Source organism: Melospiza georgiana, chromosome 11 (assembly GCF_028018845.1).
Source record: "Melospiza georgiana isolate bMelGeo1 chromosome 11, bMelGeo1.pri, whole genome shotgun sequence".
Lineage (NCBI taxonomy): Eukaryota > Metazoa > Chordata > Aves > Passeriformes > Passerellidae > Melospiza > Melospiza georgiana.
The window spans coordinates 11,254,798-11,268,195 of record NC_080440.1 but is presented as its reverse complement, the minus strand read 5'-3'; the positions used below and the strand labels follow the sequence as shown (position 1 = coordinate 11,268,195).

General features: G+C 52.8%; 1 protein-coding gene across 1 annotated transcript in view; it reads right to left on the bottom strand.

Annotated features, from left to right (window-relative positions):
- Nucleotides 1–12,891, bottom strand: part of PODXL2 (podocalyxin like 2) — a 32,727-nt gene extending 19,836 nt beyond the window's left edge. The window contains exons 1-2 of the mRNA XM_058031970.1: nt 12,790–12,891; nt 2,392–2,685 (exon numbers count right to left, since the gene is read on the bottom strand). Coding sequence (XP_057887953.1) covers nt 2,392–2,685; nt 12,790–12,838 — 343 coding nt within the window. The 5' untranslated portion in view covers nt 12,839–12,891. The remainder of the gene's footprint in view (nt 1–2,391; nt 2,686–12,789) is intronic.
- Between the last annotated feature and the right edge of the window lie 507 nt (nt 12,892–13,398).

The following is a 13,398-nucleotide window of genomic DNA, read 5'->3' as shown; positions in this document are numbered from 1 at the left end:
GCAATCCCAATGGCACATCCCAACGGCACATCCCAGAAACAGTGCCATCCCAACAGCACATCCCAGAAACAGTGCCATCCCAACGGCACATCCCAAAAACAGTGCCATCCCAACAGCACATCCCAGAAACAGTGCCTTCCCAACGGCACATCCCAGAAACAGTGCCATCCCAACAGCACATCCCAGAAACAGTGCCATCCCAACAGCACATCCCAGAAACAGTGCCTTCCCAACGGCACATCCCAGAAACAGTGCCATCCCAACAGCACATCCCAAAAACAGTGCCTTCCCAACGGCACATCCCAGAAACAGTGCCATCCCAACGGCACATCCCAATGGCACATCCCAACGGCACATCCCAAAAACAGTGCCATCCCAACGGTACATCCCAAAAACAGTACCATCCCAATGGCACATCCCAACGGCACATCCCAAAAACAGTGCCATCCCAACAGCACATCCCAAAAACGGTGCCTTCCCAACAACACCATCCCAATGGCACATCCCAATAACGGTGCCTTCCCAACAACACCATCCCAACAGCACATCCCAAAAACGGTGCCTTCCCAATGGCACATCCCAATGGCACATCCCAGAAACAGTGCCATCCCAATGACACATCCCAAAAACAGTGCCTTCCCAACAACACCATCCCAACAGCACATCCCAAAAACGGTGCCTTCCCAATGGCACATCCCAACAGCACATCCCAACAGTGCCATCCCAATGGCACATCCCAAAAACGGTGCCTTCCCAATGGCACATCCCAACGGCACACTCCAACAGTGCCATCCCAACGGCACATCCCAAAAACGGTGCCTTCCCAAAAGTGCTATCCCAACAGCTCCATCCCAAAAACGGTGCCTTCCCAGCAGGTGCCATCCCAACAGCTCCATCCCAAAAACGGTGCCTTCCCAACAGGGCCATCCCAAAAACGGTGCCTTCCCAACAGTACCATCCCAACGGCGCCATCCCAAAAACGGCGCCTTCCCAAAAATGGCGCCTTCCCAACAGTGCCCTCCCAACAGGGCCATCCCAACAGGGCCATCCCAATGACACATCCCAAAAATGGTGCCTTCCCAACAGCACCATCCCAAACGGCACCATCCCAAAAACAGTGTCCTTCCAACAATGGCACTATCCCAATGGCCCCGTCCCAACAAAGGCCCCGTCCCAACAGCGCCATCGTAACAACGGCCCCATCCTAACAGCCACATCCCAACGGATCCATCCCAACAACTCCATCCCAACAAGGTCCCCATGCACCCCAGCACCACTGCATGGCACAGCTGCCCCACAGCCAGGCCTGCAAGTGCCCCAGGGCAGCCAGAGCACAGGCAGACAGGTTTAGCAGCACTGTCAGTGAGCAAAGGGCTTTGGAGACCTAAGCTGGCCTCGCCCTTGCCCCACATCGCATGCGCTGTGCCCCAGTGGGCAACCCAAGCCACAGCTCTGCAGCTCTCAGCCCTGTGTGAGCACAGGTGTTTTTTAAGGTCACAGAAATAGGAGAGGAGATAAAACAAGACTTGTGCTTTCTAACTGCAGACCTCAGTCAGATGTGCTGAGAGCGATACTGCATAAGGGAGGAGGGATAAGGCTGAAGCCTGGCCCTTGGGTAACACTTAATACATGCCCCACACGACACTTAAGAGCAGGAGCATGTGAAATAATCTCCTAAGCTACCGGAAACCCTGCAATGCACCTCCTCCTTCCTGCCACCCCTCTCTCTGAGAGCATCTCAAAGCCAATGAGGGGTATGGGGAGAGACTAGTGAGGGGACTTGGTGGTCTCAGAAAAACACTCCAGAGTGGAAAGCAAACTCAAATGCCAATGAAACCCACTTTGGTCATGACCTCTCAGGAAGTAGCAGGACAGGATAGGCAAAAGGACAGACACCCAAGGGACAAAACCTGCTATTTTCTCTTGGGCCAAATCCCCACTGAAGTCACAGAGTGAGGAATCCAGAATTTGACCCAGGGAACTCAGTTCTGACTCAAGTGCTAAGATTGCCTTGATCTCAGTCGGGCTCTTGAGACCTTAAAGTTGTGCTTAATAGACAGCAAGAGAAAAAAACAAGAGAGAAGACAGCATAAAGGGGAGAAAGTGAAAGGAGGGCATGAGGCAATGGGAAACTAGATGGAGACAGTGCTTTTCCCAGCTCATAGCAGCTCAGGAATAAAAAGCTCAGCTGTAACTTGGTTTCTAAAGCCTGTGCTTGCTCAGGGTTCATTGGGGACACATCAGGCACTGAGGTGAGAAAACAGAGCTGACATTTAATCTCAGGCCCTCTTAGCAAGAGTTGTGTCAAAGCAGGAAGATAGATCCCTGCATCCCTCCACTTCCCCAGAGTCCTTGCAGAGTGTGAGGAAGAATGGGGTAAAAAGAACTTACCTGTTGCTGGTCCCAAATCCAGGCTGGAGTCGTTGAGCTCTCCCCCATCTTCCCAGAAGTACTGTGGGGGCTGCAAGATCTTGGACTCCTCATTCTCCTCACTGGCAAAGCCTGACCCTGGAGCAGCATGCAGGGAGCCAGGGGCAAGGTCTGGCTCTGCAGCCTCTGGTCGGGTTTGCTCCTGGGAATTCATGGCCTCCAGGTGGGACATCATAGCAAATTCCAGCAGGGAGGTTGATGTGAGGCCATCGGCAGTTGGGTCCTCCGAGGAGGCGAGGCAGAGGCACAAGGTCCCTGTGTGATGACAGAAAACACACATCAGAGAGAGGAATGACACCCACTGGGCTTGCCTTCCCCTTGGAGCCTATTCCTGCCAAGCCAACCTGCCCTGGAGATGGGCTGTGCTCTCAGCTGAGGAGGAAAATTAGGGTATTTTGGGAAACGTCCACAAGCATGCAGAGTGGCGCTCACATCCAGGAGGAGTCAGTGCCAAGCAATCATCCAGCATGAGGCACCTCTTTCTGGGGTGATGATTCACCCTCTCTGAGGTGTTTTTGCCTCTGTTAAAGGATGAGGTGCCTTGTTAATCATGGAGAGGAGGTGGAATGTCATATAGTTCAGCCATGAAACTCTGGCCTTGTGAAAGCAATGACAGTTTCTATCAGGCTGTCCTGATCTACAGCTGTATTATATGCAGGGAGGCTGATTCAAACCAATATTATCTACAACGAGTATTGATCATGTTTTAAATCTGTAGGGTGAAAATCTATTTTTTGGTTTGAACTTCAGTGCAGTCACATTGTAGGTTTCCATAAGGAAGGGCTGACAGTTACAGGTAACAATCATATTGTGACAACAGCAAACATCCACCTAACACTAAGCAGGAGAGCAAGCTGCATTTTGCACTTTTCTATCATTATTATTTCCATTTTAACTATTAGAAGGATTGACTGACACTTCTTGATTCCTAGATGAGCCTTTAATTGTGATTTGTGTCAAGGTACATTCACATGCATATTGAACTCCAATCAAAATGCAAGAAAACAGCACCTGGGATTTGGCTTTATTCAGCTACTAAATACTATTATAAATATGGAGGCATAAGGAAAAAATAAAATTACCAAAAGCTGTTTTATATTTACAACAGTTTTGTTAAGCAAGTGAAGTAACTAATTTGGGTGAACTGAACCATTTCTATCATTCAGCACATCAAAACTAAAAGAACTCATCCTCTCACAGCTGATTTTTATTCATAGATTAGAAGGAAAAAGGACAAGTTTTCTTGCTTTCTCAGCTCAGACTCAGTTCCTCAATTGTTAATGAAGTAGTCACTGAACTGAACTAATTGAATAAGCTGAAATGAAGACTAATTTGGTATTTTTCTTTGATAACTGATTTTCTAGACAACAGAAATGCAGCAGCTCTAATCCATCTGGACTTCAGTCAAACATCTGATACAGTGCCTCATGAGGAATTACAAGAGACACAAGAAAAACACCTATTAGCAGAAAAACTGCAAGGCATTGGCTGTACAAAAAAATTACAGAGGCTTGTGCTGGAGGGAGGCTACCAGTGAAATTCCTCATGGTTTGTCTTTGGATCTGCTGTTCTATCACATTTTCCTAAGTGACCTTGCAACAAAAAGTAGGAAGGTGATAATGAAATTAGCCAAGGACAGAAAGCAAGGAGAGATCCTCGCTGCACAGAAAAACCACAGGTACAGATAGGTGATCTCGAGAATGGGAATAACAGAAATATTATGAAAAGAAATAGCATAAAGTGATAAGCCCCCATGAGAACTAGCACAAAACATTTCTGATACAAGCTGGGAAAACATCCATCAGAAATGTCTTAAGAGGAGAAACTCCTGTATTAGGAACAGCTCTGAGATATCACTGGAATGCAGATGTGAAAATCCTTGCAGAGTAGTGAAGTATTAGAAGCAGAGATTTTACAAAGCACTGCTGAGGCATCACCTGGGAGCTGCACACAGATCTGGATGCACAAGGCCTGAAATGATTTAAGCAGAGCTGAACTGCCTTCAGGCAAGGGCACAGACGAGGCAACCTCCTGATGTTGCTACCCAGCACTGTGCCCTACAGCTCCACATGCCAGGAGCACAAATCCCAACCAGGACAAGTGCTATGATGAGCTGTGGGGCAATGGCACACGGGCTGGCCCTGGTGTGATCATTTTAGACATTGGCAAGTTGGCACAGAAAATTTGGGAGTCACTGCTCACCTGACAACAGATTACCAAACCTGTCCTGGGAATATAGGAAGCCAGAAATGCAATTGGAAGTCTTCTGCCTGCTCTGACCCTCTCCACCTTCCTCCACTATTCTCTGAACTCATCAAAATCAAATATTGGCTACCCTTATGCATGCACACTTGGGCCAGGCTTCAGCACTTCTCAGTCTTGTTTATTTTGCCCTATTGATCCAAGGTAAGATCAGCTGAGGCTTGAGCAGCAACAAAAAGGGAATGGCAAAAGAGGCACAGTATCAAAGGGGAAGGAAGCCACTGCAGCATCACAGAGCCAACCAAAACACCTCAGGGCATCTCTAGGGATGTGCCAGCTCCTGAGCCATGCAGGAACAGTGAAGTCCACAGCTGGAATGAAGAGCCTGCACACCCCCTGAGTGTGAGCACAGACCCAGGACAGCCCTGTGCTGGTTCTGGGGTGCTCAGCAGGCTCCAGTGTGAGCTTCCCCAGCTGACAGACAGCACCTGCATCCCTGATGGAGCACCAGAGAGAGCACTTGTCTTGAGGAGCTTGCAGCTTAAGCAAACATGACAGAGAGCAGCAAGGAAGAGGAAAAAAACATTATTCTCAAAGCTATCCAGCAAAGGAGAGCAGGATAGGAAGAGACCATGGCAGGCCCAAGGCCACATGGAATATTTGGTTTATATGTGACTGCAACTGATTGCCTGGATCTTGAGCAAGCTCTTTATCCACCCCAATGCCTCAGTTTCCCCTGACTCCCATTCACAGACACATGGCTGATGTGGCACCTCAGCTTTCCAGCCACACAACAAAGCACATCCTGGGTCTCCCCAGCAGCAAGGCAGTCTCAAAATGCACCTCTGTGCCAGCATCTACACTGCCTCAAACCTCTTCTCCACCAGCTACACTCTGTTAGGGCTGCCTACAGAGCTCAGCCAGAGCCCACCCCACCCCTTCTACAACACACATCTCATGGCAGGTGAACCTGGTAATCCAGAGAGCTATTTCCATCCATGTGGGAAGCTCAGATGCTGGGAATTTGTTTACCCTCCTTTAACTCTGAAGTGTTTACTCAGTTAAAACCCCCTAAGCTGCATTATCTGGTTTACTGGGCTGCTTTCCTCAGCCCAAGATAAAACTACACCACCTCATCCCTAGGAATGAGTCATGCACAGCCTGAGCAAGACAGGTGTCTTGTCCCTGGGCTGGATGTAACACTTTGGAGTCTGATCTACAGGCACGGGATGCAGAGACTGGTCTGGGGGATCCCTCTGTGCCAGCACCAGCCTGAATGCCCCAGGGCTTAAAGAGCCACCACACCAGGGTACAAATCAGTACCTCTCCAGACACCATCCTGACACTACTTCATTCATGCCTTCTGCACAGGCAGCAAAAACCCAAAGGCTTGGGGAGCCAAAAAGCAGCATGAAGATTTGCCATCTTCCCCCTCTCTTTCAAGCCTCTCATAAAGGAGCTCCACGCAGCTGTCAACTCCAAGGCAAAGAAAGAATCAAAGCATGAGCTGAGCTGGGAGGCAGGGGAGCACAGCTGAGAAAGGAAATCTAATGCCCAAGACCTCAGTTGCAGGCCATTTTCCTCCCAGGACGGGTAACGGGGATTAGACAACTTCTACCAGCCATCAGCCTCCCGATTTTGTATTCTAAAACGCAGATGAAGTGATAGGAATAAAGAAACAAATGAATAAAGACCTGCAACTGTAGATGGGAGGGAGCAGGGAACGGAGCCAGGGCTCACCAGCTGCTTCAATGGGGCGTTTGTCTCTCATTTCTATTTTTGCGGCACCTCTGCGTAACCTGGAGGAGACGAGGCTCTGCATGCTAAAAAGGGCAGGCAGCCTTCGGGGAAACAGCAGGGCTTAGAGCACGGGAGGGAAAACCCTCCCAGAGCAGACAGAGGAGGGGCCAGAAAGCAGAGAAAGTGGGAGAGGTAGATTGAGAGGGGAGAGGGAACAAAGGCGGGACGGGACGGGAGCTCCTGCGCTGGCTGCGCACTGTCCTGCCGCCAGCACCCACAGAGGGGATGCTGGAGCCAGTGCAAAAGGTGTTTCACCTCTGTGAGGAGGAGAGCGGGGCAATTCCAACAGCAGGGAATAATGCTGCAGTGCTACCTTTCTGAGGCCGCTGAAGAAAAGCCAGCCAGGAGGATACAGATGAAAAGAGTTTGCTAGTGCTGACCCCATGACCGCTCAGAAAACAGCTCTGAGTCAAAGTGGTGAAGCTCGCTCTGTTCAGCTCAGCAGAGGATTCACAACAGCCCCAGACAAGGAGATGAGGGAGTTTCGCTCAACAACAGAAAAAAAAAAAATCTGAAGAAAGGCTATCTGCCATCTTTCTCACAAAGTGCTGTGAACAAAAGCAGTTTCTCGATTCTAAATAATTCTAAAAGAACCCCAAAGTGTTTTCTACATTGGCTGACCAAAAATCACTTCATCGCTTTGCCACAAAGCAAGTCACCTCTCCATGGGACAGGGCAGCTATTTAAAAGCTCCCAATTGGCCTATTGAACAGGACTAGAAATTAAAGAGGAAATAAGTCATTTTTGTGTCCAGCTGAAATGAGAATAGGGATTTGGGGAGATGAAATGGAATCTAGCTGTTGAAGCTGTGACTGTGTTAAATAGCCTTTAAAATTTTTTTGCTTTTTAATTAGTAACAAGCAAACCTCAATTTCTCTCCAAGGAAACACACAATCATCCCTTAAGATGTCACCTCCTCAGCTTGATCTCTAGAGGGGCTGGAGTGCTCATCAGTTTACCCAACAGAAGGTTGGTTTTACCTCTCCTTCGTGAGTGTTGTGGCTACACCACAGTGTCAAGCAGGCAGGATCAGCCTGATGATGAGAAGAACATTTGCCTGGGGCACACTCTGACTTACCTGTCACCACCAACTGGCAGAGCCAAGCACACTTGCACAGGGAGGGAGGTCAGAGCATGGTGGCACTGCCAAGGAAGCAGCCACAAGAATGTCCATCTGGCCCTGCTACCGTTGCCCTTCCTTTCAAGCCCACCCCACAGCCAGGAGCTACCCAACAATGTTATTTCCTAGGAGAGCTGGGTCAGGAATGGGTCATTTACTGATAATCAGTTAGGACAGAAGCACAATGACCAGATGAGGGAAGCATCTGCCAGGGATATTCCCTCCCCCAGGCCACTGTGCCTGGAAAGGCCCAGAGCAAGGCCCAAGGGCAGAGAGGAGAGAGGCCCCAGGGCAGAACGGTCAGGGCACAACCACTTCCAGAACATAACAGAATGCAGGGTAATTTAAATAACAAAAAGGGATCCCAACCATGGCCAGTGGAGGAAGAGGCAGAAATGTTGTTTGACTGAGGGATGTCCAAGCTGATTCCCACACAGACACCTGGAGCCTCTGCACTGCAAACCCTCAACACCTTGCACAGGGAAGTATACGTGATGACTGAGTATGAAACCAAGTTCTTCTGGTGCTCATTCAGAGTTGCAGACCATAGCTGTTCTGGGACATACCACCCAGGAGAACTCTCCCACTGCAGCTCCCACACTGCACTAGACTACTTACACACCCAGCCATGACCCTAATCTCAGAGATCATTTCCAATTAGGGCTTCAGAAAACAAGATCAGACTGCCATCCTCCTCTGGTACTGCCAGCAACCAGGTCCCTCACTGAGTGTCTCTCTAAAACCATCCACCTTCCCGTGCCTCCAGCATGTTTTAGAAAGCAATAGGAAAAGCACTTGGTCTGCAGGGAGCACACACGTACCCACCTACACCAAGAAGAGCAATAAGGCACTATGGAAGAAGCCCTTGCAATGGGACAGCTCTTTAGAGGGATGTTGTGCCAGCATCTTTAAGCTTTTACAGCTCCTTACAGCAAGCATTAATGAGAGCTCCAGCTCCACCCAGCTGCAGGGAGTGCGTGTCTGCACGTACTGGGTGGGCACCACCTCACAAAGAATGGCCAACATCTGCTCCCTGGGCACTTCAGCAGAGAACATCCACGGCAGGCAGGGCCAGGTACACCCATGGGAAACAGCACAGCACTGCCAGGGATGCACCTGCTTTTGCAGACAATTGCAGATGTGCCCTTGGTCAGCACTGGGGCTGGTGTCCAGGGCTGCTGGGCACCCTCACCCCAACGCCAAGATGTGTCAGGTCTCCTGTCCTTAGGATCTGTAGCACCCAGACCGCTCTGAACACCTCCACCCATTCCCACACCAGACTCCCTGCAAGCAGGAGACACTTCACCATGCCGGCCTGTCCTCCCCCCTCTGCTCAACCATTCATGCCTGGAGCCACAATCTCACTTGGTTGCAGTCTCCCAGACTGTTTGCCTTCACTCCCTCCCTGGATTGTCTCGTAGCCTTCACACCTCCCTCCTCTGCTGCCACCACGTCTGCTCTCCTCCTCAATTCCTGCTATTGACAATGGCAGCTCCCAGCTCGGGGCCAGGGGAGATGCAGCCCCTGGGAAAACAGCATTGGGTAGACATTTCTACACAGTACAAGTGAATTTTCTATCCTCAGTTATCTTTCATAGCCATATCTTTCATAGGCATATGAAGAGGCATATCATGCCCCTTCAAACAGCCCACAGGCCCCCAGGGGTTAACAGACCATGGGATGAAAGCCACTGATCTAAGAGAAAAACCACAGCCCACAGACTTCTTTGCCCTCTTGCAGGCCCAAAGCATTTCATCTGTCCCCTTGAGGTCTTAAGTGCCTCAAGTCCCCTTGAGGGCTTAATGTGGTTATTTCTGCCCCTGAAGCCTGTGCTTCCTCTTCTCACTCTGCCCCAGCCTGGACTGTGCACCCTACAATGCTCACTCTCATTTCCAGCGTACCCAATAAAGGTACAGTGCCCACTTCTCTGCAAAGCCTTCCTGCCCAGGCAGAGCAAGCAATACCTCAGGTGCCTGAGGGACTTTCCTTGAGACATGGTCACCTATCAAAATGTAACTGAAACCTTTTACACCCCTTTTAAATCCCCTGGCATAACACAGCACAAAACACTCCACTCGAGCCCCTGCAGCAGAGCAATGACAACCACCCTGCCACACACTGCATCCCCCAGAGGCTCCACTCTCCAAACAGCCTCAGGTATCCTAGGCAAAAAAAAAAGCTCATGCAAAGGTTTGGCGGTCCCAGGGCACATATAAGGGTTCTGAGTACCTTCACAACACCAGGCAGGGCAAGAGGAGCCATGGCTGCAGCTGGCATATAGAGGGAGGGCTGCAAAGCTGCTTTCCCAGCACGAACAAATTGACCCCAACCAAGAATGTACATCCAAAGCCTGGTAACCACAACAGGGCTTCACCAGGCACAGGGACAGTCAGGCACTGCTCTGAGCCCCAGCAGGGTGCACCTTCCTTGCCAGCATCCCTGGCCCTCTGAATACACCAACACACGTGTTTTCTTGGCCTCGGTGCAGGCTGTGCTCGTGTGGCTGACAAAGAGCCTCTCTCCATTCTTTTGGGATTACGTGGTTCAGTAGTGCCCTGGTTTCCACAAGCAGCCAGCAGGAATGAGGAGCCAGTTCCCCAAGCACCAGCTGGGAGATTGGTGCACCTTCCTGCAGCCCCAGCCCTGCAGTGGGGCTGTCAGTGCTGCTGCTCCCCCAGGTACCCACACAGCTTCCTCCCAGGCAGAGTGAGTGGGAAAACTTCAGTGCACTCTGATCTGCAGCTCGTCGCCGGCAGCTTCCCCTTGAGGGCTTAATGTGGTTATTTCTACCCCTGATGCCTGTAATTAAATGAACATTTCCTTATGGCAGCGAGGCGGCCAAGGAAAAACTGACTACAGGGAATTTTCATTCATCCTGATCTATACTCCCTCATCTCTGCCTTGTTCACACAATGCTAACAAGACATCTTCTAAGCAGGCAGAAAGAAAAAAAAAGCCCTTAAACAGCCCACATGCAGACAGCCACCTGGGGAGACAAAAAGAGGAAGGAGACCAACTCCCTCCTTCTCCCCCTGCATCATTTTTACACTTGCAAAACCAAAGGGGCTCAGATACCCTAGAGCCTGGAGAGATGTTTGCAAACTCTGCCAACAGACTTGTGCTGCCCAGCTGTCTGATGGGACCCTGATGAGGGACATGTCCCATTTCAGCACATCCTGCAGGTCCATGGAGGCTCCCAGCCCAGGGAAACGTGGGGAACTGCACACAGTTTCAGCAATCACACAATCCAGCTCCCTCTCAGATATTAACTGTTCCTGTCCTGTGGGACTGGAGAAGCGAGGCCAGGGTGCACTGAATTATTGCAGATTGGAACTGATCCTGAACCACCAAGCAAAGCTACTACCTGGAACAGAGCCTGAGCTACAAATTCCCAGCAGTCTGCATCTCCACTCCTGACCTCCCATCTGGGTAGGAGCCCACTGGTCTGGGGAGACCTGGCCAGCCAAGTCCAGCCCCACAGTACTGCCACAGCCCACCAGGATTGCAAATTTCACTGGATTAGGAACTGAGCTGTCCCTGGGAGCTGCTCCTCACCTCCCATCCCTATGTCTCTCCCTGCTAGGACAGCAGGGAGGATCACAGGGAAAGTCAAGCACCCAAATCCTCTGTATCACAACCAGCTGGACAACACCACTAGAAAGTTTCCAGCAGCCTCAGCAAAATAAGAAGCATTTCCTCCCCTCAGCACAGCAGTACCAGTGGTGGTCCTTTTGGCTGCCACATTTTAAAACCACCATGAGGTCCCTCTCCTTCCTGTGCAGAGCAGACAGAGATTTCCAGCTATGGGGATGGGGTCAACCCTTGCTGGCAGATTGGCAGGGTGGGATTGTGGCAGCTCCCCCCTCACATCTTGCACTCTTCTCTGGAGGAGGCAGAGGCTTGGCTGAATTTGGGGACAGGGTTTCCTGCTGAGACATGGCTGAAGAACCCTTGCCAGCTGTGCCCAAGGTATTCCCTCAGTGTGGACAACCTTCCTGGAGGAAACCACAGAACTGGCTCCCTCCTCAGCTCCAGAAAGACTTATTGCTTCCTTGCCACAGAGTATTGGCACAAAACCCCAACAGGTTTTCAGATCCATTTTGCTCTTTAAGCTCACTATTGTTTGCAAACCCAAAAGGCTTTATCTCTTCTCTTTCAGGAGCCTCAGATGACAGAGACTAACAGCCCATAGACAGAGCGGCTCTACAGATGACACATTCCCCCATGAACATTTTCAGGAGATTGGGGTAATAAAGGAGATGTGCCAGGGGACTGGATGTCACTGTATCACAGCTTGGTCGTGCTGGAAGACAGTGACTGGTTGGTAAGTCAGCCCTTCCTTCCCTGTCAGAATGACTCAAGACAAAGACTCCCCCACACTTCAAATGTCCCCGTTCAGAACTCCTGTTCCACACTAACCAGATTTCTGTACAAAGGGATGCATTAGGGAGGAAGAGGACAATCTCAGCCTCATGGGTCTTTGGGGGATCCCTTTGTTGGGAAATTTCCCCAGAGTATTTAAAAATAGAAGCAGAGCATTCATGACTATTCCGACTATAATTATTCCTGCACTTAACTGCCTTTTCCTGGCACCCTACCTCTCCTCCAAATTTCAAGAGGAGGCTCTTGGGGAATCGTGCAGCAATTCGCGGTGGCCCGTTCTTTGTATCAGTTTCACGGTAGTTCGCAAAATCACCACGACGCCAGACGAAGGCAGCGACACCCGAGCGGGCGGTGCGGGGCAGCGCTGCCGCAGCCGAGACCGCCCGGGCCGGGCCGAACCGGGACCGCCCGGTGCCCGCGGCTCCGTGCCGGGCGCCCCTCTCCAGGGCAGGAGAGCCGGGAGAGCAGCCCACGTGCGGCCAGCCCGCCGTGCCGGGAGCGCAGGGGGTCCCGGGGCAGGCAGCGCTGCCCCAGAGGGCTCTGATGCCCGGGCAGAGGGCAGTGCCAGGCACACAGGGAGAGCTCCGGGGTGGGAGATGGGAGCCCCCGCAAGTCCCGGTACCCGGGTCAGTGGTGCCTGCGGGGAATGGCGGGGTGATGGAGACCAGCCCACCGCAGAGGTCCCGGCGCCCCGGGGCTTTGGAGCCGCGGCGCAGCGCTGTTTCCCGGGATGGGGGTGAGCAGAGCCGCCTCCCCCCGGGGGTCCCGGTGCCCGCGGAGGCGATGGACACCCACCCGCCGCCCAGCCCGTAGGGATGGCAGCGGCTCCCCCCGCGCCAGCCTCACTCACTCACCGGCGGCCAGAAGCAGCAGCAACGCCGGGGCCCGGTGCAAGGGCTGCATGGCGGCGGCCGCTGCCCTGCCGCACCGCCTCTTCACGGGGAGCGGGGCCGCCCCGCCGCCCGCCGGGCTCTGCCCCTCGCCGCCGCGCCCGCCCGCCGCCCGGCCCCGCTCCGCATCCCGCCGCCCGGCGCCGCCTCCTCCCGTCCTCCCGCCGCCGCCGCCGCTCCGGGGGCGGGGAGCCGCCAGGGGGTCCGCACTGCCCGCCGAGCGCCGGCCCGGGGGCGGAGCGCTGCCCTCCGTCCGCTCCCAATTCCTGCCTGCGGAGCCGCCGCCCACCCGGCCGGCGCCCCCGGCCCCGGTCCCCGCACGCCGGCCCCGGTGCCCACAACGAGTGCCGGCGGCGCGGCTGCCTGCGCCGGGCGCGGGTGATCAGCCCCTGGGAGGGCAGCGGGGATGCGCCGGAACCCGCCCGGCAGCACGGGCAGAGCCCCGGGAGGGCAGAGCCCCGCCAGCCGCAACTCTGGGGCAGCGACAACCCCCAAAGCAGAGACCCTCCGCATCGCCCGCTGACCTCTCTTTAGCTGTCCATGGGTAACGGAGCCACCGCTTCTCCCTCACCC